Source organism: Pseudopipra pipra, chromosome 7, assembly GCF_036250125.1.
Source record: "Pseudopipra pipra isolate bDixPip1 chromosome 7, bDixPip1.hap1, whole genome shotgun sequence".
NCBI classification, from domain to species: Eukaryota; Metazoa; Chordata; class Aves; order Passeriformes; family Pipridae; genus Pseudopipra; species Pseudopipra pipra.
The window spans coordinates 8311347-8329111 of record NC_087555.1 but is presented as its reverse complement, the minus strand read 5'-3'; the positions used below and the strand labels follow the sequence as shown (position 1 = coordinate 8329111).

Genomic DNA, 17765 nt, shown 5'->3' with positions numbered 1-17765 from the left:
AGGCCAGGTCTCTCAGCAATCTGGGAGAGGTTAAAGCTGCTCCTTTCTTAAGATATAGTGTGTAAAATCCAAGGCTGCATTATTATGCATCTAAACTTCTTAACAGATCAAAACAAAGAAATACAAATCCAGACACATAGAAAAAAATTATCTGCTTATTTAGTTCAGAAGAAGTAAAACTGAGAAGAAACACGGTTGCTCCCTGTACAACAGCAAAAGTAACAGGATACAAAAAACAGGAGAAAACCAACAAATTTAGCAGGACAATTATTAGTCGAGTAATTATCCGAAACTGGTCAAGAATGAGCTCAAGCTGAGAAAAAAAACCAAAATGTAGCCATCATAGCTGAAAAAATCCCTTTGGGGGCTACCATCACTCCTGCTTCTAGAAAGACTGCAATGATTTTATGGAAGAATTGGATTTACTGGCAACAAAACACACCTTGATTCCGTAGCTGAACCCCACTCTACCAGCAGCATAGCCCAGGCCAAAAAGTTAACAAATTTTATGAAGTGAAAATCTGTTAATGAACAAATGAAATTGTTCAAAAGGCATCCATAAACAACAGAAGTTTTACTGGGTTCACACACAAAAAAAAGTTAACTCAATAAAATTTAGAAATCTGCAAACACAAAATACATTTTGAATTCAAAGTAAGAATATACCATTTCCATGAGCACCTTAAGGATCTTTCCTTAGTTTTCAAGAGAGTATTAATCCAAGAAGGATATATACTAAATCATCATGTAAGAGGCTATCATTTACACTGAGAAAAAATTACTATGTGAACAGCACTTGCTGCCAGAAGCTTTGTATCTGTGCAGAATCTCACTTAAGCTGCCATAAAGTCAAGTACAAATTCTTTACCCCCAAACTCACACAAGTACTAGCCTGAAATAAGAGGTCCATTGCAAAAAAATCAAGAACCAAAATAAACTCTAAAGTGGGAGTGGCAAACATAAGATTTTGGGAGGTTTAACAGTAGGGGAGAAAAAAAACAGTGAAGATGACAGATGAGCTGTGTCCATTCAAACTAGGTAGGGCAAAAGGCAACTAATTTAAGTGTTTAGAGACTGTGAGTGAGTTTCTCACCAAGTGGCTCACGATCCTCATGATCCACATTCAGTGCTGGTGCTTCTATAACTGCACTGGTGAACACAATTGTTCCTAATGTTTGGAAACAGAAAGTTTACTGCCTTCAACCCAACAGCCATGAACTACCTTTTCCTACTGCACATAATTCCATAACTATGAAAATTTAATAAAATGAGAAGGGATGGAGTCCCTCTGCTATATATGAGCTGGATCACACATTACCATACAGCTGTATGGCAGGATCAAACCAAGAGTGGAAACTGTTCCACCTTCTGTCAAATGGGAGAGAAAACCCACATGCACCGAAGCAGAGGAACTTGGCAGCTTTCTTCTCATCATGCCATCAGCACAGAGCACTGCTCACTCAGCTACAACAAAACCCTCTTCTGTACAACACTCTTTTCCTCAGTGCCGGATATAATCCTGGTTATCCAGGCAGCAAAACCAGCACAGAAAGGTTCCTCAGGAATACTTGTGTCATTCAATGCTAAAGATCAGAAACACACCTCGTTTTTTCACCTTCAGATTAGTAGGTGTTAGAGGTCTTGGACTCAGGTGGATGAAGTTATGGAGGATTCAAGTCCTGCTTCACATTGGAGGTGACCAAATGACCCCCACCTCCAGAGGTCCTTTCCAGCTAACAGTCCTGCAAGTCTGTGGGTGAGGACAGGCATAGCACAAGAAAGAAAAATCAAGACTGTCGTTGCTCAAGAACTACACTGAAGCCAAGTCAAAGGAAGGAAATACCCAGAGTTCAGAGTGGCAGGAAGTCACACTGCTGCAGCAGACACTTCAGATAAACACAGGGGACCAAGAGGCAAAAAAAAAAAAGCACCAACCCAAAACCCCAAAAGCACAAACAGAGTGTTCTACGGCACTGAAAGCTGCAAAGGGAAACTCAGTGTTAACGTGATTCCTAGTCCAAAGCTTCATGTTACAGTTATTTTAAATACCTCCTAAGCCTGGATATGTTAAAAGTTTCAAAGAAGTCTCCTTCAAGCAGTGCTAAGATGTGAACTGACCACACAGGAACAGAGAAGAACAAGGGCTGCCTCTGCCTTTCAGGGAGCACATGCCCAGCGCACAGCAAGTGCACTGTCAAAGGACTTGGGCAAGACATGAGAGTTTTTCTTTTGTTTTTCAATTTCTCAGTGTACCAACTTGAAAAATCTAATAAGAAAAAAAGTTTAACTTCACTGTTAATATGCTGAAGTCACTGCAAGTGAAATTTCAACACATCTACTCGATCAGAAAGGCTTAGCTGGAACATGCAAATTGCCTTGGTGGAGCATTTGTAACAACAATCTTTCCTACTTGAGCTGCACACCCAAATCCAGACTTATTTAAATGGTCTCATGATGGCTAATAGCAAATGACTGTACAAGACTGAGATGGAATCAATTCCCTCTTTACACAGACTGGGTTTAGAGGATTTTATCTTTTAGCGAAGAAAAGTGTGTCTATCACTGCCTGGCTCTAATTCCATCAACAGAAGACCACTCCAAACACCTCACAGAGAGAACTCTGGCATCATTTTTGGCACTCAGATGGAAAAACGAGGCCCAGAGATGGAAATGAACTGCTACAGTCTCATGACAGGAGAGTGACCTGACACCCTCTGCCCACTGGCTCTCACGCTTCAGCGTTAATATAAAACAACCAAAGCTCAAGTGGGAACCAAACCCAAGCAGCTGAGCATACCAGCCCTATGCTCTGTCCCTGCCTGCATGTCCCCATCACTACAGGGCTCTGTCCCTTTCTGCTACTGCTGCAGCACCTCCAGCATGGCAGGGAGAGCCTCTGCTCTGCACTGCAACTTGGGTCAGAAGAGAAAAGCCAAACAGCTGTGCATGCAAGGAAAACAAATCCTTTAGAAAAAATTAATTTAGCTCAAAGCTGGATTAATTCCATGAGAAGCTCTTAGCTAAAAAGGTCACTGAATCAGGATTTTAATTTCCTACTCTGTCCTGCTTCCTGAGAACATCTCCCCCTCCAATTTCTTTGAAAACATAACAGAATTTACATTCTAAAAAAATATTACTTACAGCTTTACTGTTTCTCCAGGTGGCTGAGCAATACAGTCAAGCCCAGTAGTTTATAATAGTGCTGCTCAAGGCAATACAAACAAGGATAAATAAACAAACTTCCCTAAACTTTCCAGTGCTCTTTCCATGATATTTAGGGATGACGTCACAGGTTAGCCTTCAGAGATATTAAAAATATTGAGGAAAAAAAGGGTTTAAATGCATATTGTTTCTCAGGAACTTTACCATATCTGAACTTCACTATGCACCAGATTGAGTGTGCTGACAGGAGACCTTCAAATACAACAAAGGGAGCTAAAAAAAAGAGAGTAGAGCTAGTTGAGAGAAAACGAGCAGCACACTCTTCTCTCACATCCCATTTTCTGTGCTTAAACTGGGACGCAACATTTCCCTTTGGGAACCCTGCCCTCCTGGCCAAATGGCTTGAAGAACAAAGTTTTAAATGTTCCCCTGCACAGCACAGAGGTATAGAGACAGTTTGGGATATAAACTTCAGCTCTTGCAGCTCAGGACTTCCCCAATGACATGTGACTGTCACTCAACCCCAAGGCCTGATGCACTGGGATCCCAGCGCGGGTCCCAGGTAAGCAGGGCCATGGGAACATGACACCCAGCCTCCTGACAAACCCTCCCAGCTGCAGGAGAGCTGCATGGCAATGGGAATGAAGTCCTGCAGCTCTTGGCCAGCACAGAGCACAGCAGGGCAATCAGCAGGGCTTGTCTGGAAGTGACCTGACTTATCCACACCACCACCACCCACCCACGCCAAGCACGGCTAATCTGCACGCACGACATCCTGGCTGCCTTCCTGGGGCACCTGCACGCACAGCAAGGGTGACACAGCCCAATTCCCTATTTATACCAAAAGTCTGTCAGATGATAGTTCCAAACTGCAGATCCTGGCAGCACATTGTTACAACCGGGAGGACGACGAGTGCCTCAGCGAGGGCTCAGCGATGTCCCACACATTCCCTCCTCGCCCTGCTGAAGGCCACCCACCCCGTTTGACAGCGGGGCCATACTGACACAGGGAGCACATGAGCCAAGGCCCGGGGGCCAGGTGGCCCCAGGGACCCCACAGCCAGCAGCAGCCACTGCCCATGAGCTCAGCTTTGCACCCATTGTTCAGAGCACACAGCACGGCTAATCCGGCTCAGCACAGGATTAACTCGGAAACTCAAAAAATAGACTGTTAAGCTGTCCAAGGTGAGCACTCATCTAGTGAACGGGGATTAACGCTTCACAGCGGAAAGAGACCGGCTACTCCAAACTCTGCCTACTCCAGAGGCCTCTGCAAATGGCCAAGCACTAACAAGGACAGCAGGAGCAAAGAGTTTACGTGAGCCACAAGCACAAAGCAATAAAAGCTCCTCAATCAACCCAAATTCAACTTCACAGTAGCGCTCTTCAGCTGCTGCTTTTCCTAAAGCTGATCCCCTGATGAGGGTCATCGGGGTATGCAGCAAAAAGCAATCACTCCTCCTGCTCTCCAGAAGAACTGCTGGTTTTTAGATGCTTATCTTATCCATGGAAAAAAATAAGACACCAGTATATATTCTGAAACAGCAACGCTGACCTATAAAAACCAGAAAAAGTAAATCTAGAGCACAAAGTAAACAATTTAGTCATCCAGTTTTTACACACTGAACTTGTAACTCAACTATGCTTGAAACACAGCCTTTAGACAGCTTTTTCCCTGGATGTAAGGTTTTAAAATCAAACTGGAAAACAAAAGAGAAAACCCTCAAACCTGCTCAAAATGAATTTTGAAGCTTAACTTTGAAATTAAACACAGAATATAAGCAGCCCATAAAAGGACAAAGATAAACCAGGGATGAATCCGAGAGAGGACGCAAATGTCTGTACCTTCAGACACTAGATAGGGCCACTTATTTTACAAATTAGCCATTTTTGTATTTACATTTAATGTGCAATAAACTGGAAACTGCTCTCTCCCAAGCCTAAAGGAGATTGTCACAGTTTTCTTTTAAAATACCATGATTCAATACGAAGGCAAGTTGTACTTTTTAGGGAAAGAAATCTCAGTCAGAAGTCTGTTTTTGCAATTGAGCTCCTGCTTTGTTTCCCATGAAATAAAGTGAAAGCTATTACCCAAGGGGAAGTGAAGCATTTACTTTTAAAAGTAAAAACTAAGACTGAACTGTAAACAAATACCCAACCAAAATAATATGGATTTGTCAAAAGCACGTAGGTATTGCTCTATCCACAGGCTGAAGTTTCATACAGCTTTTAGAACTGCTGGTGTTCAGTCTGGCACACACACATCTCTAAAATCCAGGGTATGTGAGGAGTTGGAAGTGGTATTTCGATGGCCACAGTGCCAGAGCTGGAGCAGCACACACCTAACACCCCTCACGCAGAAACCTCCAAGCACAGCCTGGACCTGACCTGCCTGCCCCACTCCAGTGCCAGCAGCCTGTCAGGATGCAACTCCTGGACTTAAGTGCTGTGTCTTCTTCACCAAAAGGCCCCCTGACTAGTTTAAGTGGCTCTGAAGCAGCCTCAGAGCTTGCTGGTCAGGTTCTGCCCATGAATATTTCTAGGGATAGGCAATCCTTAAAGGCACTCAAACAGTCTCTAGATTAAGCCTCAACATTACAGTATTCTACAGAAAACTAAGTTACATAAGAACAGATAATTTATCTAAATAATTTCCTGAAGCATGCAAGAGGCTCTCAGCTTCAAGTAAGAGTGATATCTGATCCCACATATCTCTACAGCAACCCAACACCGACTGCCTCCAACAGAGCCTCTTCCCCTGACTTCAAATGAACACAAGATCATAATATAAAGTTAGAATTCTTTGGGAAGGTCTTTGTTCCCATTATACTATGAATAATAATAAGATACATCCAAAAATTAATATATATATACTTACACACATTAAAACATTGAAATTTTTGAAAATACAAACAAGGCTAGCTGTTCCACAAAACTTTCATTTATTCTTCCAAGACTTTTCCCCTCTCTTTACCCTATCTTCTGCACCATCTATCCTTGTTTCCTCATGTAATTTGAAGAAAGTGCAAAAATAACTTTAGAATCTGTCAATATTTACTCTTCTGTGTTTTGAAACTAACACAGGAAACAAGATTTTGTCAATATTTTTCCCCAGCCCATTTTCTAACCCTCTGACTATCCCCTCTCTCTTCCTCAAGATGGTGCAAGGTCCTCTTCACAGCTGGGGACAGAGGATCATACCCAGCTCCTTTAGTTTCACGAGCTGTGGGTGCAGCGTTTATTTTTGGACTCAAAGCTGCCACAAGTGACTTTCCTAGCTGCTACCACGGAGTTTATTTTTGGAGTTTCCCTGGTAGAATTAACTTGAAATGCTGTTTGCACAGTATTTATTCATATAGCTTGTGCTGTTGATAGAAAACTAACAAGACTCACAAAACACTTATTTATTCCTCCTTAGAGTTTCCAGCAGCCATGTTCAAACACAACCCATGCATACAACCAAAAGCTGCTTCTCCCATGAGTGATGTCTAGACTGCAGCCACACAAGAGGCTGTAATTCCATGTATCCATACCTAAAGCAGCTCTAAATCAACTGTACTGCTATAGCTGCAAAACCCTCTGGCAAACCAGTTAGTTATTATTTTTATCTTTTTTTTAAAGCTGGACAAAATCCCAGTAGGCTTTTAAGCATCTTATTGCAATTCAACGATTAACATTTTCAAATCCAAATTTAATCTTTTAGCATAAAGTTAGTAATTTTCTCCTTCTGACTTCCTACATTTTTTTAACTGCCTGGTACATACTGACAAAAAAATTTTCTGTGGTCCTAAAAGTGTCTGTTTAAAATCCAAAAACAGAGCAAAGAGTTTTCACTAGGTTCAGTGAGCATCCAAACAAGCCTGTACCAGTAGCTCAGTCTTGGTACTTGTCACAGAAGCTGTGCATGAATGTAAGAAGTATTTAATTAAACCAAATACATACACCAAAGATTTCTCTTGACACCAGGAAAAACAGAAGTCATAAACCCCTTCCTTCAACCTAAGAAGAACTGTCAATTTGCTTTCCTGGAAAACATACAGGCTAAGGCTGCCAAAGGAGAAGTGCAGCCTTCCTGGATGGAAGGTCGAGTAGAGATGGTTTGTTTCCCTCTTCCCCTGCTCAGCCACTGGCTTCAAACAGATTTCTACCATTCGTATCTCCCTCTTACTCAAACCTTTTGGAGATAAGTCAAAATGTTTAAAGTACTAGATTATGCCACTCAAAATTGCAAGTAATTAAGAGTATTGATATCACATGTTTCAGTAAACTGCATTTCTTTGCCCATCTCTGCCTGAAGTCCTTTTTTTGTCATCTAAAAATGATACTTGCCACAAACTAGCACAACAGCATAACTGTTTGTTCTTTTTTCCCCTGCTCTATTAATGTACTATTTTGAATAAAATTTTAAAAGCTTAAGGACACAGGAAGCAGTAACTGTAAACAAAAGGTACTTTTCCTCTGATCGCATTTGGAGCCATGACAGACAGACTAAACCAGAATTCACCTCTTCCAACACCAATTTCTTGCTCATAAGATGGCCACCAAGTGGACATAAAATTTTTGGAAAGAGTTTGGTATTCCTCAAAACAAAATCTGTCTACTTGTGAAAAGGCTAATTAATCCTATATACTAACAGGCAGGAGGTGCAAACTCTTCAAGAGTACAAAAATATCCTTTGACTCATACAGAACACATCAAGAGTCATAGACAGTGCTGAGCTCAGTTCCACAATTAATTCAGCCCATGAATGCTCAGAGATGATTACACTGAATTATTCTAATTTTTAAACGCTAAATGAGATTCAGTATCTCGTAAACGAAGTCTAAAACAATCTCTATTTCAAATCCAGCTTGTGGATCCATAAGTAACAGTCTGCTTCATACAATGTTTGGTTTTGCTCAAGCACCTGAAAGATGGTAACAATGGCACTGACAGAACCGGCCTTGACGACAGCAAGCGATGGAAGCAGAGACCTGGTTTCATGGCAACAAACACTGGGAATTTGCAATGCCTTATTATTTACAGTTCTGACTACTGATTAATTCTAAAGTATTAGTAAACTCGTGCAGTTTAAAGTACAGATAAAACTATTTAATTAAGATGAAATAAAAGTAATTAAACAAAATGTTTACTAGAATAGGTGAAACATCTACTTACCTTGAGTAACTGAGATTCTTTCAGAAAGATCATGCCCATCTATTCCACTCCCGAGATGTGCAAACCCCACGGGGTGAGCTGAGGCTATTTTGGCCAGCCAAGAGTTCCTGAACTCCCCCACTCCCACCCCCACCTCCCCTGACGGAGGCAGAAGAAACAATCCTTCACCAATCCCAACTCCAGAACTTGATCTACAGACGTGGAGAGCGCGTCACACAAAGCAAAGTGCAGTTGAATCCTTTCATACAAGCCTCTCCCCACAAGAATCAGGGCATTCAAACTGAATTTTACTAGAAAATAGTATCATAACAGGGTGGAGTTTCTCCTCTGCATGGGGCAGTTTCTCCTCTCCAGTACCATCATCAGAAGCAGGACAGCCCAAAATGTTGCGGGAAGCAGTGCATTACTGGTTTTGCCTTCCCCCTTTCTAGCACATAAAACCACCATTAAAGATGAATTGGTTCAAGGGGTACACAGAAAAAAACCCCTACGCAAGTCAGAGCTCAAGATTCAGAGTCATTGACTCCATCAGTATTAGATTACAGGACCTCAGGAACACACACTGCTGTAGTTGAAAGAAAATTCCAGCAAAAAACGCCTGGTACAAAGTGTCAAGAACAGGTACTAGGATGGATACAACAAATACTGATGTCACAGACACCCCTGAACAGCTCACAGACCATCTTCAGCTTTTAGGTATTAGAAGGCCTGAAAGCACCTAATGCTGAAGCTTCCCCAGCACTCAGATGATGATGTAGTGACTGGAGAGTTTCCCTCCCCATGCACATGTGCCTGGACAAACAGACAAGCCTGGAAAAAGAGGAGCTAATCTCAAGTGCTACTCACTAACAACTACTGACAGATGCCTTATCCTTTGCTTGATACCCATGTTGGTACAGACATACCCATCCCCAACCCTGTGTTTTGGGGATGATTATGTTGATTTTAGAAGGTACAAATACTGGGAAGAGGGGAGAAAATTAAGTACCAAAACTGCCTTGACTAGATTACAATGAGCATGACCATGCTTGGTTCCACCTGCTGTTTCCAATTTCTTCTGGTATCAATGAATTAACACACTTCTTACTTTTGGAGACAACAGAATTAAGCACATCACTGAAAAGACTCTCAAAATATCAAGCGAAAATTCAATCATCTTTCACTAGACTTAAGACCTAAAGTTGGCTGATTCCACATCCTTTTTTTCTAACAAAAAAAACCCCCACCCTTTCAAGGGCATTTATAAACTCATAAATTGAGCTAGCAAGACCAGGTAAAGTTTCAGTTCTGGGTGGTATGCATTTGCCATCAGTAGTTTGGTGGGAAGTACACAAATGATTCTTTGGACAGGACAGCAACAAAGTTATGAATAAAAATGACCCTCTCAAAGACTTTAACTTACTCTGCTGTCAAACTTTTTCAGCATTCCTCATCAGCAATGAAATGTTTTGTCAGTCAATTATGATGACTTGAAGCTACAAAATGGTAAAATAACAATTCTTGCAGTAAACTATTACAGGAATCTCACAATACAGACTTTAGTAGTTCCTGCTCAGTCCTTTCAAAGACTAACTCCCTGCTAACAGTTCTGCAACAAAGAGCATGGGGGATATATACAGAAACCTTAACAAGTGGAATGAATGCTGAGCCATTGGTTCTGGATGCAGGAAAAAAACAAGAGCCTTTGAAGTAGTGGATACAGACATTACTAACACTGCAAGATTTGGGACCAAAGGACTGGGATCAACGACAGTCACATGAATAAAGTGGAATGCTGATGGGTGCTTTAGTGACCTAGCTGTGTTAAGCAGACAGGACAAAAGGATGTCTGCCTTTTCAAGGACCTATTGACAGGACTGATATCCACACAACAGAGCAGAGTGGAGTCATGCTCTGGCTTCCCAGGCTGTAGGTACTTCCCAATTTACGGATGACAGTTTACTCTTAAATACAGAACTTGGAACTGGAATTATTTCCAAAATAAAGGACTCTGTTCTAAGAAGATATTTAGGGTAACTGCACTAGCAACAGACTGATTCCACCCTACCAGCTGAAAGAAGAATGGGGAACTCTTACCAGAAATTTGTACTCTACTCTAATTGGGAAGGATTGTTTTAAACTACTAGGATCAAGTTTCTATAAATCTTTTTCTAATTTCTAGGCTGTGTATTCAGTTTTCCTTGTATTGGAAATATTTAGTAGCTTAAACAAATCTTCCACATCCATGCTTTTATCTCCAAACCCTGCAAACAGATATTATTCCCCATCAGCCTTGGTATATGGAACAAAATGTACTCAGCTGTTTTAGCCCATTTCTCTATGTCCTCAATCATAATTCTTAATCCTGTTCTGCAATAACAAGAGTGGGATTTCTTTTTTAAACACATTTAATCAAAAGACTTTATTCTCAGACCAAGATTACATCTTAATTATTTGACTTGTAATAATTACACGTTGGAGAACTTTAAAAGACAAGTCCTTTAAAAGACGTGTGAAATGCACTTCCCATTCAGAAAGCCAAAACTACACATAAAACCAAAACCAGGTCTATCAGTCAAAAAAACCCCTGATATTGAATGAGTAATTCCTGAAAAAACAATAAAGTTGCCTGCCTCAAGGAAAAAGCTGGGCTGGTGAATGACATCAACAGGAAGTGAGCAATATTATCTCTTCCTATCACTCCACTTGTGTTCTCAGTTCATTGTTTGGATAAGTGCTCTGATCACAAGGGGTCCTAACAGTAACATGCCATCCTTCAGCAAATAACATACTTCCATGCTGGCATTTAGCCTGACAGGCTTCAATAGAAAAATAAAGGGAATGTGGTCTTTTCAAATCCTTAAACTACTTTATTTTCAATGATATAATGAAAAAAATATTTAGAATCCAGGGGGAAAATACAACAGGAACTGAAAATGTTAGTTATGGCTGATGAAAAGCCAGTTTTACCTATGCCACTTCTAGGACTCCCTAAAGGCCAACAGATTACAGCATGATGGTAAGTTCATCATGCTCTGTGAAAAGACAGAAAGGGAAAATTCCAACTGCAGGTTAGGAAAAAATTCTTCAATTAAAGTGTTAAAGCATTCAGATTACAGAAACCTCGTCACTGGAGGTTTTCAAAACTTGACTGACAAAGCCCCTGAGCAACACCAGACAGTGGATCATTCTTTGAGCAGGAGGCTGGACTGAAAGACCCCCAGGAATCCCTTCCAAGCTCTGCAACACTGCGGAATCCCCTGCACTTCATACAGATGGGTTATGATGGCTGCACCCCAATAAGTAAAATTGACCTGATTTAAGAAAAAAGATACAGTAGGAACATAAATTTCCAATTTACAGTGTGCACATGAATTTTGTAAAAAGACATGAAGGCACAGCTATGTGCCAGGTCAGCTGGGTCAGAACTGGAGCAGAGCAGCAGCTAAAACAGGAAGCAGTACCTTACAGCAGATACACTCCCCCACATGCCTGCTCAGTACATGAAATACACCAACGTAGGGCTGGCTGGAACATTTTTGAGAGCAGAAAAGCATTCTAGAATTACTTCCTTTTCCCCTTGTCCTTCCTTCAACCTTGTTTCCTGATCAGCCTTAGTGCCAAGGTGTCAAAGCGTCTATTATTCTCCCCACGTGTGAACACGCCTGCCTTGTCCTTTTAAAAATCTGCCTGGTCCAGTTAACTAACAGCCTTACTCTAGGTCAAGCATCCCTTCTTCACTGCCTGAATTAAGTTCTGTTTCAATTACTCAAACTGGTAAAAAAAAAACCCACAAAAAAACAATAAACAAAACAGCCAGCAAGTGTGTCCCCACCACACTTCTGCCAGTCTGAACTCTATCCTAGGCTTTAGTTAAACTGCAGCCTCAGACGTAACCATTACACATCCCTGCTACACAGAGAAGAAATGCACCTGCATTTCCAGAAGCAGCTGGACCACGTGCAGAGCTGTGCCACTCTTAAGTCTCGCAAAAACTTTTAAATGCTAAGTGTCCAAGTGATGCCAAAAGTCTGCATAAAGCAGTATTAAGATGCCGATAATAAAAATTAACTCCTCCTTGCATGAAAACCAAAAGGAAACAGGGCATTTCTATTTCGTATGCAATATTCTCTAGAGGGAGCAAATGGCAAGTCGGAATCCACGCTTGATTCAAGGTAGGTATTTTAATAATTCAGACTATTTAAATTATTCAACATACTAGGACATAAATTCCTGAAAGAAAATGGGGCCGTGCATGACCCAAGCACGTCATTACACACACTAGTTAGTCACGCACTTTCTAGACTGGACAAGAAGTGTGGAACAGACAAGATACTGGCACGATAAAAAAATAATAAGGCTTTAGTTAGATTTCTACCTGATTTAAAGCCTCTTGCCATCCCTGAAACTACCAGAAACACTTGCAACACTCATGCTCAATTAGACTCTGCAACGAAGGCAAATTATTAGGTGTATTTAGTCATCCCAATAAGAACTCTACTGAAACAAGTCTATTCTTCTTTCACTGCAATAACTGCTCCAGGACTCCCTTCAGAAAACTACAGAAATATTTTTTAAATTTTAAAAAAAAAAACCCGAACACTAAAAGCCTACAAATAACATTTAGGATACTAAAACATCATACATAAATTATGAAGTTCATAATTAATTACTCTGTTCACAGCTAACTACTGTGCATCAATGACATGTATGTATCAAGACCAAGAGCTATAAGACAAATGAAAAACCAACAAATTCCATCCCCCCTCCCACCCACCCTCTTCTGAATCCATGGCCTTTTTATTCATCTACCCACCCACTGGTCTTCTGACACAAATACACAATGAAAACCAAAATGTAAGAGCCAAAATAATTCCACAGTGTATCACCAGTGGCTCTCTCTTTGTACGTACTACCCTTCTACCTTTCATCATCTTTATGACTTTTACAGAATAAACTCTTTTGATATGGGATATTTTTATATTATTTCATGTTATAATCCAGTCTACAGAAAAGCTAAATTAATAATTATGGCCGTCCTCAGTATAGGCAGACCCCACTATCACTACTAAAACAATGTGGGGTTTGGACCACCTTCTGTGCTACATGTGATTATTATTCTGTATTTTTCCCCTCATAATGCTCAGGATCAGCAGTTACTACCCTGGCACTAGTACCATTAGCCACATATTTTCCAAGTGACTGAATCTGTATCTTCAAAACCAGACAAATACACAGTGATGCTGATATTCTACTGCACCAGGACTTTTTTATTAAAAAAGTCACAGTGAGAAAGTTTGGCTTCTTTGACTTTTGCTTCAACTCTCTAAGATAACAGTTCAAAGAGAAAAAATAATTAGATTACTGTACAAAATGTTTAAGAAATCTTAGGAAGGTTTTCAATGACTGGTTTAACTAAATCTGCTTATTCCACCTACTTTTCCAGAATCTTTTTAAGAATGGAGTGCTCGCTATCTCAACTTCAACTTCAAAAACGTGTTCTCAATTGAGAGAAAAAAAATACAATAAAAATCAGCTTAAAATAAATTTATTAAACAATACAAAAATAAGCATGCTGGAAATCAAGATACATAAATAACATACAATGCAAATGAAAAATGGAAAACGAGACAGGTAACTTAACAACTGAGTCAAAAGGTACAACACAAATGCTAAAATAAAACTTTAAAAAGCATTTACATTTCTAATGAAATGTTAATGATGCTGACAAAGAAAAACAAACAAACAGCTAAAATGCTTGAATATCAAGAATTGCTATTACTGTAGCACAGGTGAACACTAAAACCGTTGCAGACTTCACACATGGAATGACCAGCCTCTATCACCCATCCTTTGGGACCCGCTCACCAGACCCAATGTAGGTGGGGTAAGTCATCAGGGCAGACCTAACTCTGGCCTCCAGGCACCCTGCCATGAAAAAGAGCCATCTGCAGACATGGCAGGCCAGGACAAGAAACTACAAGTGTAGGCAAGTTACAAAATAATTGGTTCAAAGGAATCTCCTCCTGAGATTCTCCTCCTAGCTAGAGGCTGCCTTCAATTCTGAGACAGGCTTCAAAAGCATATATTACAGAACTGTAATATATATATAAATATATAAAGATTGTTTAAGCTGTACCCTAAATATTCTTATTATGCATATTAAAGATCTAGTAGTTTATTTTTCTATTTCCCACGCAGGACTTGACTCTACCACAAATTCTGTATGTAACTGACAAACATAAATAGGGTAAAACTTTTTATTTTCAAGTTGAAACCCAGATGGAAAAATCTTCCATCTTCAACCACATTTTTAGAAGTGGCTTCAAACAGTACTAAAATCCAGATGGGTAGAGTCAGATCAAGCAAATCCTGCATCATGCATTTTCCATTTTTAATTAAATCAGTAATTTAACCAGCAACGTCATCATTGTAAATACTTTTCATTAGCAGCACAGACACATTACATTCCCTCTTGCAACTGAGGGTATTTCAGGTAAAGACATGTAGTTCTGCAGGATCTGAATACTTGTTATGTCTCTGTAGCTACTAGTTTACAGTAAAATCCTCAACTGGGTGAGACATTTTTATAATACAAGACTTTGCCTTTACTCACTTTATTTTCAGGATAAGCACTGACAAACTTAACCTTATCATCAGTGATAAGATTATAAAATAATTATTATTCAGCAATTTATGACTGACACTTATTACTGACATCTGCACCACAGATCTACCTCTTCATCCCAGTAGGGCTTCAAATTCACTGAAAATTGCTTAAACACTTTTCATCCCAGGCTTCAAAGACAGGGAGCCTATCCTTTTACAATACATTGCTAAATGAAGATTATTCAGGGTTTCATCAGAGGGGTTTTTTTCCAAAAGTTTATGCAAAATAACAATACCTAAACAGAGCAATTAAGAGGAGCTTGCTTTTTCAGAGAATATCAACTTTGCTTTATGCATCTTCCTAAACTCATAAACATCTAGATGGGTCAAAAGAGGGGCAGGAAAAATTGAACTCTCCTTTTAGCAAAACTCACATATGAACACACCTTGGAGTTTTAGATAAACTAAAAAGGGAGAGGGACAGGGGAAGGTGAGAAGAGGTGAAGGAATTGTATGTCATTGCCTCTTAAAATCCCCAATCAGCTAATACCATTTATCATTGCTTGGACAAGTTCTCTGCAGTTTTATAAACTCTCCCCATGATGTGTAATGGGGATGGGATGTATCAGATTATTTGCAAACTTATAAAAGTGATACAGAGAATAATTTTCTAAGATTTTTAGCATCATTAAGAATCTAATACCTACAAGTGTCAAGAATTTAGCAAATCTTTGACCTCTGTCCAGCATTGCCTACAGAGCCTATTTGAAGCTTAAATACATCATTTTGAGCTACACCCTACTAAAGATACTCAAATTAATAAATTATGCAGCTTGACAGATGCTGTTGTCTGTAGAAAAATGCAAGTCCTGTTCTTCAGCAAACTGACAGAGCTGCAAACTCAAAATCATTTAAAAAAGATATCAATTAATGATAACTTTTTAAGAATTTGCTCATGTGTAAGTAAATTGAAAGCTCTGATCTTCATATATCAACATGGGCACATATTAATGGTTGAAAAGTAAGTTAATCGTAAACAGTTTTAATAAGATCTACCTATCTGCTCTACTCTGAACATATTTCCTGCTCACTGCTCAGTTAGTTAGCACTCTAAACCCCAGATTGCTTACATTCCTCTCCAGGGTGGAGCACTGCACTATTAGTAAGGCAGACTTCTGAGTCATAACTACCAGCTGGCAGCACAAGCAGCTAGAGAACAGTTGGGTCAGAAATCTTTCTGCTTTGTTAGTTAACTCGCAAATAAGACAGGTTTTTTCCTCCTCCTCCCCACTTCTCCCACTCCTCCCCAGCCATTTTTGCTCTTTTTATTTAAATACTGGCATTAATAATTATTAATGGTCTGATTAAAAGAGAAAAATAATCTTCACTAGCATGGCATATGCAAAGGGTCCATTTCCGTTCAAAGCAATTTGAAAGCTCACATTAAAAAAGAAAGGAAATGATAATAACATGACTCAGAACCTATCTCCACTTAACATACAATTATTTAGAGATTCAGGAATTTGGTGTATTTTGCTGACACTATTTTATATTTTAATTCATATTCTCCTATCTTTACATGCTGACCCTTCTCAGAGGACACGTAAGTTCTTGCTTAGCTCTACAGCTCATTTACTTAAAATTCTGAGATATAAACAAAAATAAACAGATATACACAGAAATGGTATATCTTTGAAAACAGTAAGATTTACCTTTTTTTTTTTAACTAAATGTGTTCTAAGTAACTACAAAAGTCAGTTAACAGCTTTGGGTTTGTTGTTTGCATATGCTTTTTCCCCACCCCGCCCTTGAACTTTGACAGTCTTTTTGGTATAGCATACAGAATTTACACAAAATATATATATAAATGGAACACCAGGCAAACAATATTCAAATCCAAGTTAAATCTAGAGATGCTTGAGGGTTTGTAAAATGAAGAATTTAATGAAACTAGAACCCATTCGTTTAGTTCTGCTCTCCCCGACCTTCCATTCTATACACTATGGTTCTGGAGATGTCCTCGTTTGATTCAGGTGACACTTTTTTCCACACTGTTTCTTTTAAAGCAAGTTCTTGCTGGAGATTCTCATAGTCCATTGGTCCAAAGGAATGCTAGTTGTTCAAGCAACATACATTATTTATTAGTGTATTTGAAGGAAAAAAAAAAAATCCATTCTTGCAGTCAATGCTAATAGACTCAAGTTTTTCAGCTCTTCACATAAACTGCTATTTTCTCTTTTCCAGTTATAAAAAATTCAAATTCAAACTTGGTAATTTTTAGATGTATACATGCATATCGAAGCACTTTAAAAATCATTCTACTGCATCTTCTCCTACTGAAATCTTCATGCCTTAGTCAAAACATTAATGGTAATGAAAACAAAGAAGTTTTCCTTATCTCAAGCACCCTCACACTTTTATCTTTTCAGTCCATTCCCAGATATTGCTTTTGCTGCTTCTAAGTAATAGGCTCTTGTCTACAGGACTATTCACACCTGAATTCACTGCCTATGCAACTCTCAGCAAGACATGTGGTCTCAGAGATATCCCTATGAAAAGTACAGCTAAACACAGATCTCATGCATTGCAGCACAGAACAGAAAGGTTAAGCCCACCAGCTGGTCAAGTCTTTATTAAAGGCAACCAGTACAGTAAAACTCTTAGATCAGATATCATCTACTAAATCTAGCAGGGGAGATGAACTGCATGAAATGGAGTAACAAATCTAATATGAAATTCTGCTACACGAAACCCTGTGACGGTGTGGTCCACCCAGGTAAGTGTCCACTAATAATGTAAACTAACTAGATTATCTGAAAGCTTTGATGCAATACATGTCATTGAGCAGTTTTGTACTT

At 39.5% G+C, this 17765-nt stretch overlaps 1 protein-coding gene across 2 annotated transcripts in view; it reads right to left on the bottom strand.

Annotated features, from left to right (window-relative positions):
• The window catches only part of GLS (glutaminase), a 63506-nt gene that overhangs the window by 6127 nt on the left and 39614 nt on the right, over window positions 1-17765 (bottom strand). Inside the window, exon 15 of one of the 2 annotated variants that reach the window (XM_064660469.1) lies at window positions 13831-17019. The exons of the other annotated variant lie outside the window; for it this stretch is intronic. Within the exon in view, the coding sequence (XP_064516539.1) occupies window positions 16873-17019 (147 nt within the window). The 3' untranslated portion in view covers window positions 13831-16872. Of the gene's footprint in view, window positions 1-13830; window positions 17020-17765 lie in introns of those variants that run through there. 2 annotated transcript variants of the gene reach the window in all.